The sequence below is a fragment of the Marmota flaviventris genome, chromosome 6 (assembly GCF_047511675.1).
Source record: "Marmota flaviventris isolate mMarFla1 chromosome 6, mMarFla1.hap1, whole genome shotgun sequence".
NCBI classification, from domain to species: domain Eukaryota; kingdom Metazoa; phylum Chordata; class Mammalia; order Rodentia; family Sciuridae; genus Marmota; species Marmota flaviventris.
This window is the reverse complement of record NC_092503.1, coordinates 116,634,782-116,654,094: the sequence shown is the minus strand read 5'-3', so window position 1 is coordinate 116,654,094 and position 19,313 is coordinate 116,634,782. Positions and strand designations below refer to the sequence as shown.

At 44.7% G+C, this 19,313-nt stretch overlaps 1 protein-coding gene across 1 annotated transcript; it reads right to left on the bottom strand.

Annotated features, from left to right (window-relative positions):
• Positions 1-1,457: 1,457 nt before the first annotated feature.
• Ppil1 (peptidylprolyl isomerase like 1) lies at positions 1,458-18,016 on the bottom strand. The gene is made up of 4 exons (XM_027943607.2): positions 17,724-18,016; positions 14,521-14,675; positions 3,207-3,275; positions 1,458-2,629 (listed from the first exon to the last, which is right to left on the bottom strand). Exons 1-4 carry the CDS (start codon positions 17,777-17,779, stop codon positions 2,409-2,411), a joined length of 501 nt encoding a protein of 166 aa, XP_027799408.1. The 5' UTR covers positions 17,780-18,016; the 3' UTR covers positions 1,458-2,408.
• Between the last annotated feature and the right edge of the window lie 1,297 nt (positions 18,017-19,313).

Genomic DNA, 19,313 nt, shown 5'->3' with positions numbered 1-19,313 from the left:
CACGCTGAGAAAAAAACCCTCCCCAGGTTCATGTTGGAAGTGCTTGGGGAGCGTGGCCTCTCAGAGCTTGCTGCTCTAGGTGCGGGGTCTGGGCCAGCAGTCACCATCTCTGGGGAGCTGGTTAGTATAGAATCTGGCTAAATGCTGAACGAGATGCTGCTTTCTGATAGGTTCCTTCTGTGACTCCTGTGTAAAGGGTGAGGAAACCTGGGCCAGGGCCCATGGGGTCATCATGTATACCCTACTGCCAAACTTCTCCTACCCATCCTAGGGGCACTTTTAGGAAGGCCTCTTTCACTGCTTATTTCCAGTTTAAAGCCTCTCCTCGAAAGTCTACAATCTCCTCCCCAGCGAAGTTGTCTTTCTCCTGTCCTAGATGAGCCCAGCTGCCCCACACCTACCTTCATTCATCTCCAAGTTATAAATGGATCCTCGCCTTCTCCTTGTCAGCCACCCTCACCTTGGCCTCTGAGACATGGCTAAAGTGACTGATCTGTGCACTTGCACACCCACTGATTTGTGCTCATGATTCTTACTCTCAGAGAGTAATTAAGTAGAATCCCTTTTAAATAAGCTCCCGTCACACAGAAACAGGAATGTTTACATCTCTGGCTAACTGGCAGAGTGGCTAAGGATTGTCAATTCCAGTCTCTCTTTGAGGTCACATCCATTACCCAAATTGGTCCATGTCCCTGTGTGGCTGCCTTGGCATTACCTGGTGTACTTTTCCAGAAACAGGGAACTGTTCCTGCACACAGAACCTTCTTTACTTCAAAGGAACATGGATGTTTCCACCGCGCCTGTGCCCTGAATGGAAGTGGCAATTCTCAGGATTAGAATTCTGGGAGGTTAATGGAGGGGTGTCTCATTCCTTGCTCTGAGTCAGCTCCTATTATGTCCATGCAGTCCAGTCCAAAGAAATGTTATTTCTATTATCCCAGCATACATTACTTTGTAAACTAAAACCATCTCTGAGACCTTAGGAAGTCATTTACATACTTTGTTGCTAGGCTTTTTTGTTGTTGTTTTTGCTGAGGGAAGACAGAAAGAGAAAGAAGCTGAAGGTCGAGAAGCTGTGGGATACAGCACCTTGGCCATTACAAAGAGTAAATCACTATCTTTAAAATTTATAGTGATAAGGAATATTAAAGTTACCACCCCTTCTCCCAGGAGAAGTACATCTGCCTGTGGCCCCCTGTAAACTGAGGGTTTCCCTGGTCTCTGGGCCTGCCCACCTGGTTCACCTACAGCTCACCTCTTCCTCAGAAATGCTAACTGATATCATTTAATTCTTTTTTTGGTTCTGCCTTTTGTCAGAACCGCTCCTGAAAAAAAGCCCAATGAAAACCCACAAGCCTAAAATGATGTGTAGTCTTGGAAGATTAAAGCTCTGCAAATCTACCTGAGATGAAAATGGCTGTTAGATCCTCAAACAGCAATTACAATCAGACCACACCCACGATTAACCACCAATAGCATTTTATTTGGAAATTTCTATGTATTACATAGGTATTTACTTCCTCTCATCCCTACTCCTACCCCAAACCTCATAAAGATTTAAAAAAAAAAAAAAAGTACAAAAATCTCTCATCCGATTTCTCTAAAGTCTTAGGTTAAAAAACATAAGCGGTGCTTTTCCTTGAGGGTGCTGCTCTGAGGAAAATGCGGTCCGTCCTGTGCTCACTACAGACTTCTTCTCCTTCTGGGGAAAAAATGGTCAATGCCTCAGCTTCCTTCTAATAAATTCCTTTCTCAATTATTAAACATTATCATTCCTCACTTGGCACCTTCTTAGAAACTTGATTGTTGGATGCATTTTTCATTTGGCAAAAATTCAATGTGGCTTTGTGTGGGATGTTTAAGCATAAGAAACAGCAGTGTTGATGTTCTGGTTTTGAGAGGGAAAACAGAGAGACGCATACGTTCCCTGGAAGAACAAATGTAGGAGACGAAGATGGGGTGTGCAGGGTTAACAGGGCTGATAGACACTACTTGGTTTGAATTCTGTGGCTGTCAGCTACCAGAGACTGTAGTGTAGGCCAGAATATAAATCTCTTCAAGAACAAGTTTGTTTAGGCTCTGTGAGATGACACAGCCTGCTTCATTTTGTTCCAAGTGTATCAGAGCAGACATGCACAGCAAGGAGAAGTATGGGTCATCCACAGGGGGCAGAAACCTGTAAATAAACATATGGAGGCATTTCTGCGAATGCCCCGTCAGTCCAGGCACTAGGTGAAGAAAAGAGAAGCATTCTATTAAAGTACACTTCGATCCTAACTCACCCAAGGCCCCTGGCTTCTTAGAGCCAATATATTCAAGGCCAAAATTAAGCTGAGTTACATGTCACTTGGAAGCTGGTTTGATGGGGCCACTGCAGAAGACTTGGCTTTGCCTGCGAGGCAGCGAGTCTACCCAGAAGGGTATGCCTTGATGATCTTCACATCGTCCACAGGGCGGTCCTGGGAGTTTGTTTCCACCATTCCCACTCGATTTACCATTCCTATGCCCTGGCACACTCGGCCAAAAATGGTGTGTTTGCCATCAAGCCACTGGGTGGGGGCAAGAGTCACAAAGAACTGGCTGCCATTGGTGTCTGGCCCTGCATTGGCCATTGCAAGAATTCCAGCCCCTGGAGGGAAAAAGGAAGAGAGGAAAGAGTATGAATAAGTCTCATGGCTCCAGCTGCTACACCATTCTAGGGATGCAAAGAAGCATCCCTAGAATGTTCTGGTTGTCATCACTTACTGTCCAGCCCTAGATGACCTGTCTCTCTCAAAGCTGGTGCTCTGCCCCGCACAAAGCTGGTCACTGCACTCTACTCTGATGACCTTGTCTCCCCTGTCCCCATCTACGTCCTAGCCTGGACCCTTGATGACCCCTGCTAACCCCTGGCCCATGTTACTGATTGCCTTCAGAAACCCAGCAAGGTCTTGTGTGTCTCTGAGGAAACCTTTAGTTTAGATGTCCTTTAGTCTACAACAGTGGTCTAATAGTTAAGAGTCTAGAACACTTAAACCAAGACTCTGAACCACTGAGGACTCTGTGAGACGCCGTTTTATCTGTCAGAACTCTTTATGGCGCCATGCCTGGGCAGCAGCCTGGCACCACGCCACAGTGTCAGGCATTTACCTTGAATCATAGCCAAGAACCAAGCTTTCAAAATCTGCCCCCGCTTCCTAATCAGTTCAGCCAGATGATGCACTTACCAGTGAACTTCAAGTCTGGATGAAGTTCATCTTCAAACTGTTTGCCATAGATAGATGCACCACCTCGACCTGACAATTAGAAGATCAGAAATGAACCAGTCCCACAGCTCCCCTTACAGCAAGAAGGACAGCCAGAGTCCAGGGATTTGTCAAAGTACAGGGAAGAAAAGGAGCAGTTCTAGCCCCATGCTAGATATATTGCAACTACTGAATCAAGTATTAACACAGCACATTCAAATCACTGTTTTCATTCAGGTGAGACATTTCTTTTCAAAATAATAGTGTTTCCCCCTGCTTACTAAAATTAATACATGTTCACCGTCAAAAATGCAGAAAACACAACCTTATCAAAAGAAAATAGAAGTCCCCTAGAATATATTCATTTACAGATTACTCTCATTCATAATCTGACAGAGTAAGAGGTTTCCTGACATTTAACATTTTTATTAGCATTTTTGCGGAAACACCCCAAGCCCTAACCCTGTGCCCATCACTGACGCTGCCATCAATCAGCACTCTTCCCTGCCGAGCTTAGATTTGCCTATAAATCCTTACCAATCCACAACTCCAGTTAGCCATTATTGGAGGATGAGAAAAGATAGCAAGGAGTTAAAATCTGTTTGCCACCCTTAACCTAGATTATGGAAAATCAAATTCACCTAAGTTGCCAGCCAGGTGGAGTGGCACATGCCTGTAATCCAAGCTACCCAGAAAGCCGAGGCAAGAGGATCACAAGTTTGAGGCTAGCCTCAGCAACTTAGCGAGACCTGCCTCAAAATAAGAGAATCAAAAATTCATCTTTTTCAAACTTATCCAGCTTAAGGAGAAATAGGGACAATGCTAAGTGGTGATGTGGGAGAAAGGAATATTAAAATGGCAGAGTTCACTGAGGGGACAAGTAGTGTACAGTCAAGGGAAAATGAAAAAATAAAGGCCTGGGAATGATCTGCAGCAAAGCCACCATCAAATGCTATTTATACTATATTCACAAGAGCACGGTACTGCGGACACTCTAAGCTCAGTAGGTTCTTAGAGCAAAAGGATATAAATTAAATATGGTTTTCTTTTCACTTTTCTTCTCACCCCCGCCCCCATTAGGGGAACAGAACCACCTTGGGGCACTCGTCCACCAAGCTACAGCCTTAGCTCTTCCTCCTCTTTGTTTTTTTTTTTTTTAATTTTATTTGAGACAGGGTCTTGCTATCTCTGGCCTCAAACTTGTGCTCCTCCTGCCTCAGCCTCCAGAGTAAACAGGATTATAGGTGTGCACCACTGTACACAGCAATATGGTTTTCTCAAAGGAAAACAGCCACAATGGGGGGGCAGCTTTCCCAGCCAACGTTGGTCAACTACATAGTCAACCTTATTGTACCACTGGTTCATCCAAGTTGGCTAAGCAGAACAAAATAGCCTGGAACAAAGCGAACACTGGATTTATTAGCTTTCTCTGCTTGCCTGGAAGCTAGCTCCCCTCCTTTTACAGGCAGCTATAGAAGGAGCAAGATTCTGTACCAAGTTCACCCCAGGCTCCTGGTCATGGCTCCTGGTCATGGCTGCTGCCTTTCCACAGCAAGTAAAAGACAAAAATTCTCTGCTTCACCTTTCAGGTTGTTCCACCACAGGAAGCCTGTCAAGGTCCCTGTTGGGAACAAAACACTGTTCTCATGCAAAGAAGAATGGGGTGAATCCTAACCCTCTAGGGGAAACCTCCCACCTAGCCCAAGCTTTTTCCTGGCCCTGGCCCTGGCCCTGGAAAATTACTGAACTATACCAAACTATGTAAAAATTCATCCCAAAAATTGTACCCTACCAGTATACTTCCAAACAGCACTTATGTAACCCATGTGTTCTGGCTCATCCCCGCTTTGCTCTGCCCTAGGGCAGTCACAAGGAGTAAGGCTCTAGCCTTGAAAGTGTGAACTCTGCAAAATGATAGCTGCCAGATGAAACCTCCAGGCCACTGCCCTCTAGGAACTGAAAACCATCACCAAAAGCACCACAAACATGAGCTGGAAGAACAGGCCAGAGAAAGTCAGAGGTGAGGATGGGGCCTTGAAGCCCTCAGGAGACAAGAATAGAGAGAATGGAGGCCCCTTCTGAATCACTAGGCCTGGTAGGACCAACTGGGACTAGCTTGGCCCCACAGCATCACTTACTCATAATCTGTTATCTTTTCATAACCCGATTCAACTCAGTAGGGTTTGCAGCAAAATGTCAGAAAGACAAACAAATCCAATCCAAACATTTATCTGGGCATGTGGAGCAGGGGTGAGGCAGCAGGAGCAGGGAGTGATGACGGCAAGAGAATCTAGTCACTTCAGGTCACTTGTCCCCTGAGCATCCCCACCTCTTCCACAGACTGCTTCAATCTCTGACAAGGAAGGCAGGTACTGACCAGCTCCTTCTACAGCCAGAGGTGACCAGAAGACCCAGCTCTGACTTACTGATGTAAACAGAAATGTGCCGAGTGGAAGTTCTGAGAAAGACACAGCTTTTCTGATAGAAAACAGACATACATATTCCTTTATGCTTTAGCCACCCACAGCTCCTTCCCCATCTTCCTTCCCTGAATGCAGGGTGACATCAGGAGCAGCAGCTGCCATCTTGCAACACCAAGACAACAGTCTGAGACCCAACACCAACACATAAAAATGTCAAAGTGGAAAGCTGTGGCAAACCCGTGCCCGACAACTCTGCTTGGGCAGGTGAAATCAATGGACAAATGCTCACCTCTGGACGTTTTGTTACATGAGAAATATAAAACAGCCATTGTGGTTGAGTCTTCTGTTACTTGTAGCCCAAAGCACTGCTAACCGATACATCACTTTGTTAGTAACAAAGCAGGAAGAGGAACAGACTTCTGGATCATCCCTGCAAATGCCAGGTACCTCATCTATCATGAGAAACAACGCCAGGGCTCTGCAGGAGGCTTTGAAGCTCTTACTTGCCTTTGGGGTCAGACATTCCAATTCCAGTTGTGACTATACCACTTACTATTTAACCTTAAGTACAGTAGTTAACTTTTACAAAAAATGAGACAAGAGCGGGAGTCGTGTAATGTATAACATGAAGTAAACACAGGGTAGTATCAGTGATGACAACCCCCATCGAACCAAGGGAACCAGAGTATTTTTCACAAAAGGCAGCTGCGGTCATGATTAGTAGGACACCTTGGGCAGCAGTCTGGTGGGTGATTCCACCAGTTTTGTCCTCAAAATTCTACCATTCCTTGCTGCTTGTTAAAGACAGCCTTGCTTCCTATTTTGCTGAGCAAAAGCAAGTATTCAGAAGGGAACTTTCAAGTTCCCCTGGCCTCTACCCTTTTCTTCTTTCCTGCACCACTGATTCATGGCGTGAACCAACTGTTCCCAGCACCATCCCACCACCTGCTCAGCCCCATTCACTTTGAAAAAACTGGAGAACTACGATGTCCCTCTCCTGTTATCAAATCTTCTTCTTTTAACACATCATTCCTGTCAGCATGAAACCATGTTATTGATATTTCCTATCTTAAAAATAAAACTCCCCCTCCACTATCCCATTTCCCTGGACCCATCAGACACACTGCTGGAAAATCTGTCGACACCTGGTGTTTCCACGTCCTCTCCTCCCGCTCTCTTCTGACCAGGCTTCGTACAGACTTGCCCCCTTCACTCCACTGAAGCTGTCCTCGCCAAGGTCACCAGTGACTTCCTGCTATGAATGCAGGAAGGGCTCCCTTGACTCGCTCCTCAGGCATCAACTGGCAGCTGATGGCCCCCTTCTTGAAATAAAGTCTTCACTAAGTTTCCAAGACTCCTGTCCTCCTGGGGTTCCTCCTTCCCCCTTTTCTCCTACGGGCCCCCCCCCTTCTCTTCCCTGCTCCCTCCACCAGCGGCAGTCCCTGTGCAGACTCACCCTTCCAACTCCGGATCCCTCTCCCTTTGACTTTCCCCAATGAGCTAGTCCAATGGATGTCTCAACTGTCCCCCTCTGCCCGGTGTCTGCTTCCCTGAGGACAGCACTAACAGCTGCTATCGCCATGGTCCAAACCACAACCGCCTCTAGCTCTGATAACAAGAGCTCCCCTCAGTTCTCCTTGCTCCCCTCTTTCCTCAGAGGTCTCTTCTTCACACAGCTGGGGGATCCTTTTACAGTGAGTGCAGGGCTGGGACTGGGGCTTGAGCTCGGGCTCAGTGGTAGAGCGCCTGCCTAGCACGCGTCTGGCACTGGGTTTGATCCACAGCACCACGTTAAAAAACAAACAACAAAACAAAACAACTAAATAAAGGTACTGTGACCATCTACAACTAAAAATATTAAAAATAAATAAATAAAAATGAGTCCGATCCTGGCACCCCCCTGTTTGGGATCCTCCATCAACTCTTCTTCACACAGAGAACAAGATCCCTGTCCCCAGCTCAGCCTACAGACTCTCCAACCTCTCCACAGTCATCTCCTGCTACCACCACTGTCCTCTCTGCTCCACCCACACTGGCCCTCAGTGGTTCCTGCCAAGCACAGGAGGTGAGGCCTCAGGCTGCTGCTCCCTTTGGAGTGTCCTTGTCCCCGGCACTTAGTCTCATGGCTCACTACTTCACATATTCAGAGCTCTGCCACCTTATCAGAGAGGGCTTGCCTAATCACATTATCTCAAACAGCACCTCGTCACCCTCTAGGCCAGGGGGGTTACCCTTTGGGACACTGTGTAATCTCTGGAGGCATTTTTGGTTGTCACAACTGAAAGGTACTATTGTCATCTATCCAGTGGGCAGAGGCCAGGCATGTTGCTCAACACTCTTCAGTGCTCAGGACAGACCACCATAGAGAATTATCCAGCCCAGATCAACAATGCCAAGGCGGAGAAACCCTGCTCCACCCCTTGTAGGTTTTTTTTTTTTTTAATTTTTTTGGTGCTGGGGATTGAACCTGTGGCCCTGTGCATGCGAGGGAAGTACTCCACCAACTGAGCTGTAGCCTCAGCCCTCTACCCCTTGAAGTAATTATGTTTTCCATATCATCTGTCACAACCTGAAAGTATGGCATGTACTTATTCATACATATTCTGTCTTTCCCACTAGAACGGGAGTTCCACAAGTTGTTGTATCCCCAGCTATGCCAGGCCTACGGAAAAATCCAAGACATTTGTTAAATGAATTAACAAAAATAAGTATCACACCTTTTTTGAGCTCCTATTTTCTATTAAGCCTGTGCTAACCATTTTACAAACACCAGATCAGTTGTTACTCACAATAACCTCAGGAGATAAGCACAACCGCACTCCCCAGCTACAGATAAGAAGGCAGCAAGGTTACAGGACTTGTTTATGTCTTATGAGTGTTCATGTAAAGCCAGGATTTAAGTCCAAGTCTACCCATCTCTGCCCTTCATCTTGATACTACACTACCACATACCTCAGTTGGGTTAAACTTTTCACATATTTTTTTCTTATTTATCCCAGACTCAAGACTCTCAAATGAGCCAGGCACAGTAGCACACACCTCTGGGGAGGCTGAGGCAGGAGGATTGCAAGTTCAAGGTTAGTCTGGGCCATTTGGTGAGGTCCTGTTTCAAAATGAAAAATAATTAAAAAGGGGCTAGGGATGGAGCTCAGAAGGTGCCTCTAGATCCAATCCCCAGTACTGCAAACAAACAACAACAACAACAACAAAACCCAAACGGCCTGAGTCATGCTAGATCATCTTCTCTCCATTTCTCAGGGTTACAATTCCACACTTCCTTCAAGACCCTCTTCACAGTCCGTTCCCCTGCCCTACTAATCCCACTCCACTGCAATGGTTCCCTTATGAATTATTCCTACCTGCTGCATACACATAATCCATACCAAGCCACCCTAACATTTGCATATTAATTATATTGCTACCTTCTAGTTATTTCTTACAATGCATAGCTTGTTTCCTGGCAGGCCTGGGAGCTCTGCAAGGGAAAAAAAGCCGTGGTTTCTAATGCTTAAGCACTCCTCACAGGCCCTGGAATAGCACAGGACACCCCGCAGACTCAGCAAATATTCATCAAATGAATAAAACTAACAGTGAGCTCGCTGTTCAACAGGATAAATTTCAGGTGTTCCTGGGGCTACTCAGAAGAGAGATGAAATCAGTGCAAGGGTGATGCACAGGATAATCAGCATATAATTAATCATCAAATCACAGCAGCTGGCGAGCACCTTGGGCCCAAGTGCTGAACATCAAGACCTCAAGGATGTTAAGCCTAAAGGGGAGGACAGGAAGAGGTTAGTAGAAAGAGGTAAAAGGCACACAGAGGGCTAAGAAAGTGCTAACACGGAGGTATCTTAATATGAGCATCTGAAGGCAGAAAAAGGAAATGAAGCAAGAAGTCAAAGGGTATTTGAGAAAGCATCTGGGAAAGATGTATCAGAAGAAGACTGTGGAAAAAATGGTTCCAGGGTAGCCAAACAGGACAGCTGAAATGGCACACCAAATTACTGAAGATCCCAGGATGCCACACGCCACCCGAGATGTTTAGCAAAAAATGTGTCACCTACTCAGCAAGCAGGCATGATCCAGTGACCCAGGAAGGCCTACCTTCTGTTTGTTTTTTATCACAGACCTTCTGGCAGCTGCTCAAACACTCATTATACTTGAGGCTGGATGCAGTTATTTGGAAATCTTCTTGTGATTCAATTTCATTAAAATTGTATCATGGAAATGTGACATTAGGAAGGATCGAAAACCAAGTACAAAAATACAGGGAAGCTCTGGCATCAGCAACTCGTGTCTGAGTCATTTCCGATTCTTATACACTAACCACAGACTTCTCAGTTCATTGGTGTTATGAGTTAAAATTCATTTCATTATTGAAATGCGAGGAAGAGAGGAAGAAGACAGGAAGAGGTCACTGAGGTACTGGCAGAACGTTTTCAGATAAAGTGGACTGAGGGAGGATTAGACCCTGCCTCCACTCAATAGCCAGAGAAGGGAACAGAGAATGATGAAAATTTAAAAATCCAAAAGTTCACCAGCATCAGCCAAATAAAGAAAACGATCATTCTAAAAATTCTGAAAAGAGTCAGCCAAGAAAAGAAATAGGTCATAACAGGAAAGGAGTGTCCTCCTGAGAATTCCCACAGGTACCCTCCAACTCTGAGAAGCCAGCAGAGGGAATGAGCCAGTGACCCCAACACAGCGCGGCACAGCCCTGGAGGGCAGTCGCCCACACACACCTCTGGGGAGGCTGAGGCAGGAGGATTGTAAGTTCAAGGTTAGTCTGGGCCATTTGGTGAGGTCCTGTTTCAACCAGGATGTGGTGGGCAACCAGGGCCGGCCACCTTCTAGGGCACTTGAGGGATGGATGAGTCAGAGTTGGAGTGGAGGCAGAAGGTCACCACTGGCTGGTAGAGAAAGCCCTGGGACAGGGTTGGGGGAGTCTGAAAGGCAGAACAGAGGCAAGCCCTTCCACAAGAGGCTCCCCAACGCTCTTCGGGCTAGGAGAAGATGGAGACGAGCACCCTAGCATTTGGAGTGGGGGAAACACCTGGCCCACATATATGGGGAGAATGACCAGGAAACTCCACTTACACTGTCCCTGAGCAGAGGAAGGCAGGCCCAACACAGGTGCGAAAATTAACCTGGAAAGAACCGGCACAGAAACTGCAAACAACCACAACAAATGGGAGGACAGAAAGAGGGAAGGGAGGAAGGACAAAATACCTCAGGAACTAAGCGTGGGAGAAAATGTCCTGAGAAGTGGCTTCTCTATGGCTGTCTCAAGATACAATGATTCGGTAGGAATGAGAGTCGAATAAAATGAAAGCTCAAAGAGAAGACAACAAATCACAGAGTAAGGTGAAAGATGGCAGCGCTAAGGACACAAATTGAGATCCAAATGGTACCAATAAAGAGGTAATAAATAAATTAGAGCAGCAAAGAACAGACATGACTGAAAACTGAGTGAGGCAGAGTGAGGGTTTGGGACTCTTTTAGTAAAGGCAGCGCAGAAAGGGAAAAGCCATCTTTTTCCCACAAAAGAAATGTGAGGGCTGGGGCTCAGCGGTAGAGCACTCTCTTAGCACGTGGGAGGCCCTGGGTTCCATCCTCAGCACCACCTAAAAATAAATAAAATAAAGGTATTGTGTCTATCTCTAAAAATATATACATATTAAAAAGAAAAAAGAAATTTCCCTTTGAATCAAAGGAAGGAGTAAATCTGGCCTCAGAATTTTCCAAAACTGTGCTCAAACCCAGAAGGCAATGGATCAGAATTGTCTGAAAAGATCTAAGGCAATGAATGTGGCCCAAGAATAATACTATACCTAGTCATGGTCTTTTTCAAGTATAAAGGGAATAGGCAGAAATTCACAAACAACTGGGGGAAGTAAGGCCTGAAATCCCAGTGACTCTGGGAGGTTGAGAGAGGCTGAGGTAGGATGGAAAGTTTACGGCCAGCCTTAGCAACTTAGTGAGATGTCTCAAAATAAAAACTTAAAAAGGTTGGGATATAGCTCAGTGGTAAACCACCCCTGGGTTCAATCCCTGTACCGAAATAAATACAGAAAATTCTCAAACAGAAGCCAATTAAAAAATATAATACCCTCCAGCTCTTGCAATAAAAACCAATAGATAAGAAATCTTGCTGGGTGGGTGCCATAAAGCCCATAATCCCAGCAGTTTAGGAGGCTGAGGCAGGAGAATCACAAGTTCAAAGCCACCCTTAGCAATTTAGGGAGACCCAGTCTCAAAATTTAAAAAAGAAAAGAAAAAAAGACACAAAATCCTTTCCTCTAGCACATGTGAAGATATCAAAGTGGTGGGCACAGAACCCCTGAAATAGAATGCACACTGTAGCTGTGTTACAGTATAGAAAACAAAATAAAACTATCAACAAAAATTAGGAATAAGAAACTTTTAATTACTAATTGCCTCATCCTTCATAGAGGAAGTCAGTTTTTTTTAGTTAAAAAAAATATAGTTAAATATATACAAAATTAAAAGAAACAAAATCAAATATACACAAAATTACATATACCACTATTTGTTTTAAAAATAGTATACAGATGGTGTTCACACATGAAGGCTGAGTAGGAATGATGTCAGTAGAACAGGGACATAGGACATCGCCTTGGTTCACGTGCAACAGGATGCAGGATACACTCCCCAGCTGCGCCCAGCTGCATGCCACCTGCCCAAGAGGGAGGCAGTACTGCACTCCACCATCTCCCAACCGCCGCAGCATGGCCACAAGCTCAGGTATGCTCCCAGAGGAAGAGCCAGGGACATTACATGTGTGGCCCTGAACTAAGAGGGACTTAAACCATTATTACACTGTCATGGTTAAAAAAAAAAAGCATAAAGAAATATCCCATTCTCTTGAAATTATCTATGCTAAATGGTTATCCATTCATCCTTTGTTTTTTGGTGCAGGGGACTGAACCTAGGGCCTTGAGCAAGTGCTCCACCACTAAGCTACAGACCCAGCCTTCCCTGCATACTCCTAACTAGATATCTGAAAAGAAAGCCAACAGTGCGCATTTCTCAGCAGAAGGATATTAGGAGATAAGCCAATAGTGGTTAGAAAGTTTTAGGAGCTTTGCTTTTGAGCAATTTTTCTTTGTATTTTTAAAAAATATTTATTATTTAGTTATAGTTGGACACAATACCTTTATATTATTTATGTATTTATTTATATGCGGGGCTGAGGATTGAACCCAGGGCCTTGCACGTGCTAGGCGAGCACTCTACCGCTGAGCCACAACCCCAGTCCCATGTATTTTGTATTTTTGAAATGTGTCCATGTACATTGAAAAAAGGGTTAGTTCTGACCATAAAGGACAATTAAGAATGGCAAAGAATAATAAGAGTGAGACAAGATTCTGCACAGAGAAAACCAAGACTGTTTAAAGGCAGAAGAACAGGAATTAGCAGACAACAAGCAAATTGAGAAGCAAAGGTTTTGGAATGAGTAAGCATTCCACCCGTTTCACTAATAAAGCCCACTTAAAATCCAGAAGTTCCAAATTCATATCTTTATGGCAGCTCTTTCCTTGGACTCCAAATTCATATCCAACTACTTATTCAACATTCCCAAAGATTATTGAGTATTTCAAATAGAATGTGTCCAAAACTTGATCTTTCTCCTCCAAATCTGCTTCTCTACCAGCCTGCTCCATTTCCCTATTCAGGTTAAAATCTTTGAAGTCATCCTTGACCATTTCCTTCTCTCACACCACTTGTCCAATCTGTCAACAAATCCCATCAGCTCTATCTAAAACTAACCTGAATCCAGCTAGGCACAGTGGCACACTCCTGTAGTCGGCAGAGACTTAGAAGGCTGAGGAGGATTACAAGTTTGAGGCCAGCCTCAGCAACTAAGGGAGGCCCTAAGCAACTTAGTGAGATCCTGTTTCAAAATAAAAATTTAAAAAATTAAAAATAAATAATAAAAAGGATTGGGGTATGGCTCAGTGGTAAAGTACCCATGGGTTCAATCTCTAGTATCAACCTCCCCACAAAAACAAACAAAAAGAAGCCTGAATCCAATGACTTTTCACCACCTTATCTATTAACAGCCTACTTCAACCATGTATTTGTAGACAGCAAACTCCTAACTGATCTTGCCTCCAATTCTTTTCCCTTCATCTGTTCTCCAGAGTGGTCCTTTTAAAATGTAGGTCAGATCATGTCATTCCTTTACTCAACTCTAAAACGGTTCCTATCTTACTCAAAATAAAACCTAAAGTCTCTACCAGGCTCTACAAGGTCTACATAGACTCCTGCCTCAGGGGCCCTGCACCTGCTCTTCAATTCACCCAGAATTTTTCTCTCCTATCCCAAGGTTCATTCTCTTTCTTCCTTCAGATCTCTGCTCCAATAACATCTCAAATCTTTAACTGTTTCACTAAAATTGTATGTCCATACTCCTTTCCCAGTTCATTGAGAGCAGGAACTCTTCTCTTTATTCACAGCTATCTCACCACAGCTAGAAAAGCATCTGACACAAAGCAGGAGCTCAATACCCAACGAAAGAGCCAATGAAGGAACCCAATATTTCACTCTTTTCAACACACTGTATATCTTTTTTAAAATTTTAACTTTTGATTGATCAGACTGCTCTACGCGTCACTACAGTCGAGGCAAATATTATCTGCTCTTGCTGAAAAACACACAGAAGGTATGAAAACTATCATACCCAGGAGTCAAAACTAGTTTCTGGTCAATTCCACATTCGTTTGGGGAAGGCAGGAATTGTCACGAAAATCAATCAACCCAGACCCACGTAAATGGGAAAGAAAACCCTGGCTGCCTTAGCACTCAGTTATGAGAGAAAGACCCAGAAACTAACGTTAGCTTCACTGTACCTGTCCCTGTTGGGTCACCGCCCTGGATCATGAAATCTTTGATGATTCTGTGGAATTTGGTGCCATTGTAGTAACCCCGACGAGCCAACTCAGCAAAGTTCTTACAGGTCTTCGGAGCGTGCTTCCAGTACAGCTCCAGGACAATGATTCCCATGCTGCAGGGAAAAGGACAACACAATGCCAGTCCAGCATAAGATCACAAGCCGGGTGTGGCGGCACACAACTGGAATCCCAGTGATTGGGAGGCCGAGGCAGAAGGACTGCAAGTTCAAGGCCAGCCTCAACAACTTAGCAAGGCCTGTCTCAAAATAAAAAATAAAAAGGGCTAGCGATGTGACTTACTGCTTGAGCACCCCAGGTCCAATCCTTGGAATGAAAATAATAATAATAATAACAACAACAATAGGAAGGGGCTGGGGTTGTAGCTCAGTGGTAGAGCACTTGCCTCACATGTGTGAGACCCTGGGTTCAATCCCTAGCACCACATAAACAAATAAAAATAAAGATATTGTGTCCATTTATAACCAAAAAAGTATTAAAAAAAAAAAAAGGAAGAAGAGGAGGAGGAGGAAGAAGAAGAAGGAAAAAACCCAAGATCATGGCCAACAGAATATCATGGAGCTGCTCTAGGATTCTTGTATTTTGGGAACGTGGGATTGAACTTAGGGGCACTGGAGCACTTGACCACATCCCCAGCCCTTTATATATTTTATTTGAGACATGGTCTCACTGAGTTACTTAGCACCTCACTTTTTTTTTTGGTACCAGGGGTTGAACTTGGGGTACTCAACCACTGAGCCACATCCCCAGGGTCTCACTGAGGCTGGCTTTGAACTTTCGATTCTCCTGTCTCAGCCTTGCTGGGATTACAGGCATGCACCGCTGTGCCTGGCAAGGATTCTTGATTTTCAATCTTGTAAGTCATGAAAATTGTGATAACCACAAGATTTCATACTCAAACACAAAAACACAAATGCAAATAACACAAACACAGATGATCTCCTTTTAATAAAATATGCTGGGATTTCTGGTACTTCTTTTAGGAAAAAAAAATCTTGTACTTAATTTGTAAATTCTGTTAAAATGACATTAAATTATGGTGAGTTCAGATTTACTTATATTTGCCTAAGTTTCTGGAGGAAGACACCATGTTTAGGCCACCATGCCCAGCCTAAATTTTCCTATTTTTGATCCACATGAATAGATCACCTACCTTAATTTCTTTTAGTAGAAAAATAAAACTGGGCATGGTGGTGCACACCTGTAATCCCAGCTACTCCAGAGGCTAAGGCAGGAGGATCCAAGTACAAGGCCAGCCTTGCCAACTATGCAAGACCCTGCTCAAAAAAATAAAAAGGTTTGGAGTGGTAGAGGGCTTGCCTACCATGTGCAAGGCCCTAGGTTCAATCTCAGCAACATACACACACACACAAAGGTATAGTCTGTGTGTTTGGGAGGGCATAAAGTGAACACAAAACCTGATGACTTCAAACCTTTGCACCTACCCAATGTGATAAATGCTTTTTTTCCTCCCCAGTATTCCTAAGGATAAGGAAGGTAGGAAAGGAGTCTTCTCCTACACATCATTACCCACCCAGACTTTTCTCCAAGAAAACTTATAAAAGCTTCTAAGGTTATAATATGTTCAAAGATGTTCATTTTAGTATTTGTCCTAGCAAACAAACAGAAGCAACTTAAATGTCCCTGAAAAAGAAAATTACTAAAATATGGAACTATCCATACTATGGAAAACTACATGTTGTCACTGAGAAAAAAAAAATTACTGAAAAAAAATATATGACCTATGGCCCCAATTTTGTTAAGAGGATAAAACACAGAGATGATTATACATACATTAAAAAAGATCTGGAGCCACGTGGGTGGTAGCAGACCCCTGTAATCCCAGGGACTGGGGAGGCTGAGACAGGAGAATCACAAGTTCAAGACCAGCCTCAGCAACTTAATGAGGCCACAAGCAACTTTGTGAGACCCTGTCTCAAAATAAAAAATAAAAAGGGCTGGGGATGTGACTGAGAAGTAAAGTGCCCCCTGGGTTCAATCCCCAGGGCCCCTCCCCCCCAAATCTGGACAGTTATTTAACAGTTAATTGGGGGGGGGGATGACTTTTACTCCTTTTTATACCCCTACTTTGCTTAGATTGAATTTAACATATTCTGCAATTAAAAAAAAATAGTGACGAGAGACTTAAATTACAAGTTGGGGCCTGCATAAAGTAAAATTTTGGCATATAAGATGAAGGAAAAAGATGATCAGTGCAAAAACACTACCAGCAAATACAGAGGGGTGTAGAAAGAACTCTGCTCTGGTTGAAAGTAGTGGAGAGACAGTATCAGGCAGGGACCTTGGTTGGCCCCCTGGCGGCTGATGGGGGAACAGCAGGTAGGCAAGGGCCATATGAAAAAAAAGCCAGACGAGAAAGTTTTTATGCTCTCTCAGCAGCAAGACGTTATTTAGAGTTTTTGAGAAGGATCCCTCGTCCTACTTTGGAAAGATCACTGAGTTTCTTCCAAAGAGGCAAAGGAACGAATGGGGCTAAAGAACCTAGCATGTGAGGCAAGAGGACCAGGATCCAAATGAGGTGCCCTCCACTTAATAGCTGTGTAGCTTGGATCTAATCTAAACTGTAGGAGAATTAAACTAAAATGTGATGGCACACATCAGAGGCATGGCACAAGCGGGTTGGTGCTTAATCATACTGTTACCACCTCACTCTCTGATAGTGGGAAAAACGTGCTTCCTGTGCTTTCATACTAATTTGTTCACACCACCGTGCAACGTGTCACGTAAGGTCTTACTGTAACTTCCTAAAGGCAGGGATGCGTCTTATCCACCTCTGTATTCCCAGATTCCAGATCCTACCTGCCTGGCCTGAGGGCTCAATCCACTTTGTTGAGTGAATGAATGAATGAATGAATGAGGAATGAGGTGGAAGGAGGACGAGAACCAGCAGCTGTCTCCGAAGTACTGGGGATCAAACCCACAGCGTGAGCCCGTGCAGCGCTGGGCGCAGGCGTGGCGGTCCCCTGTCCGCCCTCAGGGGTCTTCACCGCCGCCGCTTCCCGCTCTTTGACGTGAAGCCTGGCCTCTTGGGGCAGAGCGCGGGAAACCGCGCTCAAGGCGAGGCCCGGACTCCGCGTCGCCTCCGCCAGTCCAGCCGCAGGGACCGACCCCCGCCCTCTCACCTGGTCTCCAAGTAAACGTTGGGCGGCTGCCAGGAGTCTGGGGGAATGGCCGCCATAACGAAGCCAGCGGACTCCTCCTCTAGCAATTGCTACTTCCGGCGATTTGCTGGGGACCCGCTGCTGCTGCGCACACTTCCGGTCCCCACTGCTCAACCCTTTGGATTCCAGGATTTAGGCGAATGGGACAAGGAAAAGGAAGAACTCTTTTTCCAAGTTTGGGGTACCAGGCGAAAAGTGGCTGGGCGGAAGCAGGAAGAAAAGTGCAGGTTCCATTAGAGGCGACCTCCAAACTAGAGACCGCGCCACTCTCCGCACGACCTCGTTGGTCCTTTTAGGCAGGGAAGGCGGGGCCTTCGAGTCTTCACTCTGATTGGAAGGATATCCTAACACTCAAGATGTCTGTTTTGTTCCAGGGATTGAACCCGGGGTCGCTTAACCACTGAGCCACATTCCCAGAACTTTTTGATTTATTTTGAGACAATTGCACATTGCAAATGCAAGTTGCGTAGTGCCTCCCCAAGTTGCTGAAGCCGGCTTTGAACTTGTGATCCTCTTGCCTCAGCCGCTGGGATTAGAGGCGAGCGCCACCGCACCCGGCCTCAATTTGAAGAATTTCTTAGTCCCATAATTGGCCAGGGAAGAACAGGAGATGAAAAATGAAAGGAAATAGAATTGAGAGATCCTAGTGACAAACTATCACAAGGAGCTGTGCGATTTCCCCAGTTTTTGCACTTTGTTGTCTCATCTCCACAAAGGAATCCTGTAGCTAGTATTATTTCCATTTTTCAGATGTGAAAGCTTACAGCAGTTAAATGACTTATTTTTCCACAGCCATACAACAAATCTGAGTCTCCAGACTCCAAAGGCAAGGTGTCTGGAGGGAGAAAAGGAAAGATGTGAAAGAAAATGAGAGGTAAGGAAGGGGAAAGTCAAGAAAATGTAGGTCAGAAAGATCAGAGCAAGGGAGAGGTTTAAAATGATTGGCCTTGGATAGATGGTGCTCTAAAGTTAACGTTTGCTCTTTTTGGGTGGGATGGTGCAAACTTGCAATCCCTCCATGAGAGATGGAGGCAAGAGGATTGAAGTTTTGAGGCCAGCCTTCATCTACAAATAAAAACTAAAAAGGACTGGGATGTAGTTAAGTGGTTGAGTGTCCCTGGGTTCAATCCCCAGCACACTCCCCGCCCCGCCACCACCACCAAAAAAAAAAAAAAAAAAAAATGCTCGGGGCAAGAGAAGGAGAAACAAAGAGAAACTGAGAAAAGATTCAGGGGGTCCACAAAAAATGAAATGGAGGCAGTGCAGTGGCTCAGTGGCGAGCGCTTGCCTTGCACATGTGAGGCACTGGGTTCCATCCTTAGCACCATATAAAAATAAACAAATAAAATAAAGGCATTCTGTCCATCTACAAATACAAAAAAAATTGTTTTAAATAAAAAAACAAAACTGGGTAAATAAAATCATAAATGCTTTGTACACTACTCAATAAAGACTAAATAAATGCCTACCATGTGCAAGGCATTAAGCCAAGCACTTTATCATGTATTTACAGGCTTAACCTTCAAATTTCCTAACATAGATGTTACTATT

Excerpts from the sequence above, each read along its gene's own strand:
- Ppil1 (XM_027943607.2), bottom strand. The coding sequence starts at position 17,779 with ATGGCGGCCATTCCCCCAGACTCCTGGCAGCCGCCCAACGTTTACTTG. Across the intron at positions 3,276-14,520 it reads CGGTGACCCAACAGGGACAG|GTCGAGGTGGTGCATCTATC; the intron begins GTACAGTGAAGC and ends TCTAATTGTCAG. Across the intron at positions 2,630-3,206 it reads TCCAGACTTGAAGTTCACTG|GGGCTGGAATTCTTGCAATG; the intron begins GTAAGTGCATCA and ends TTTTCCCTCCAG.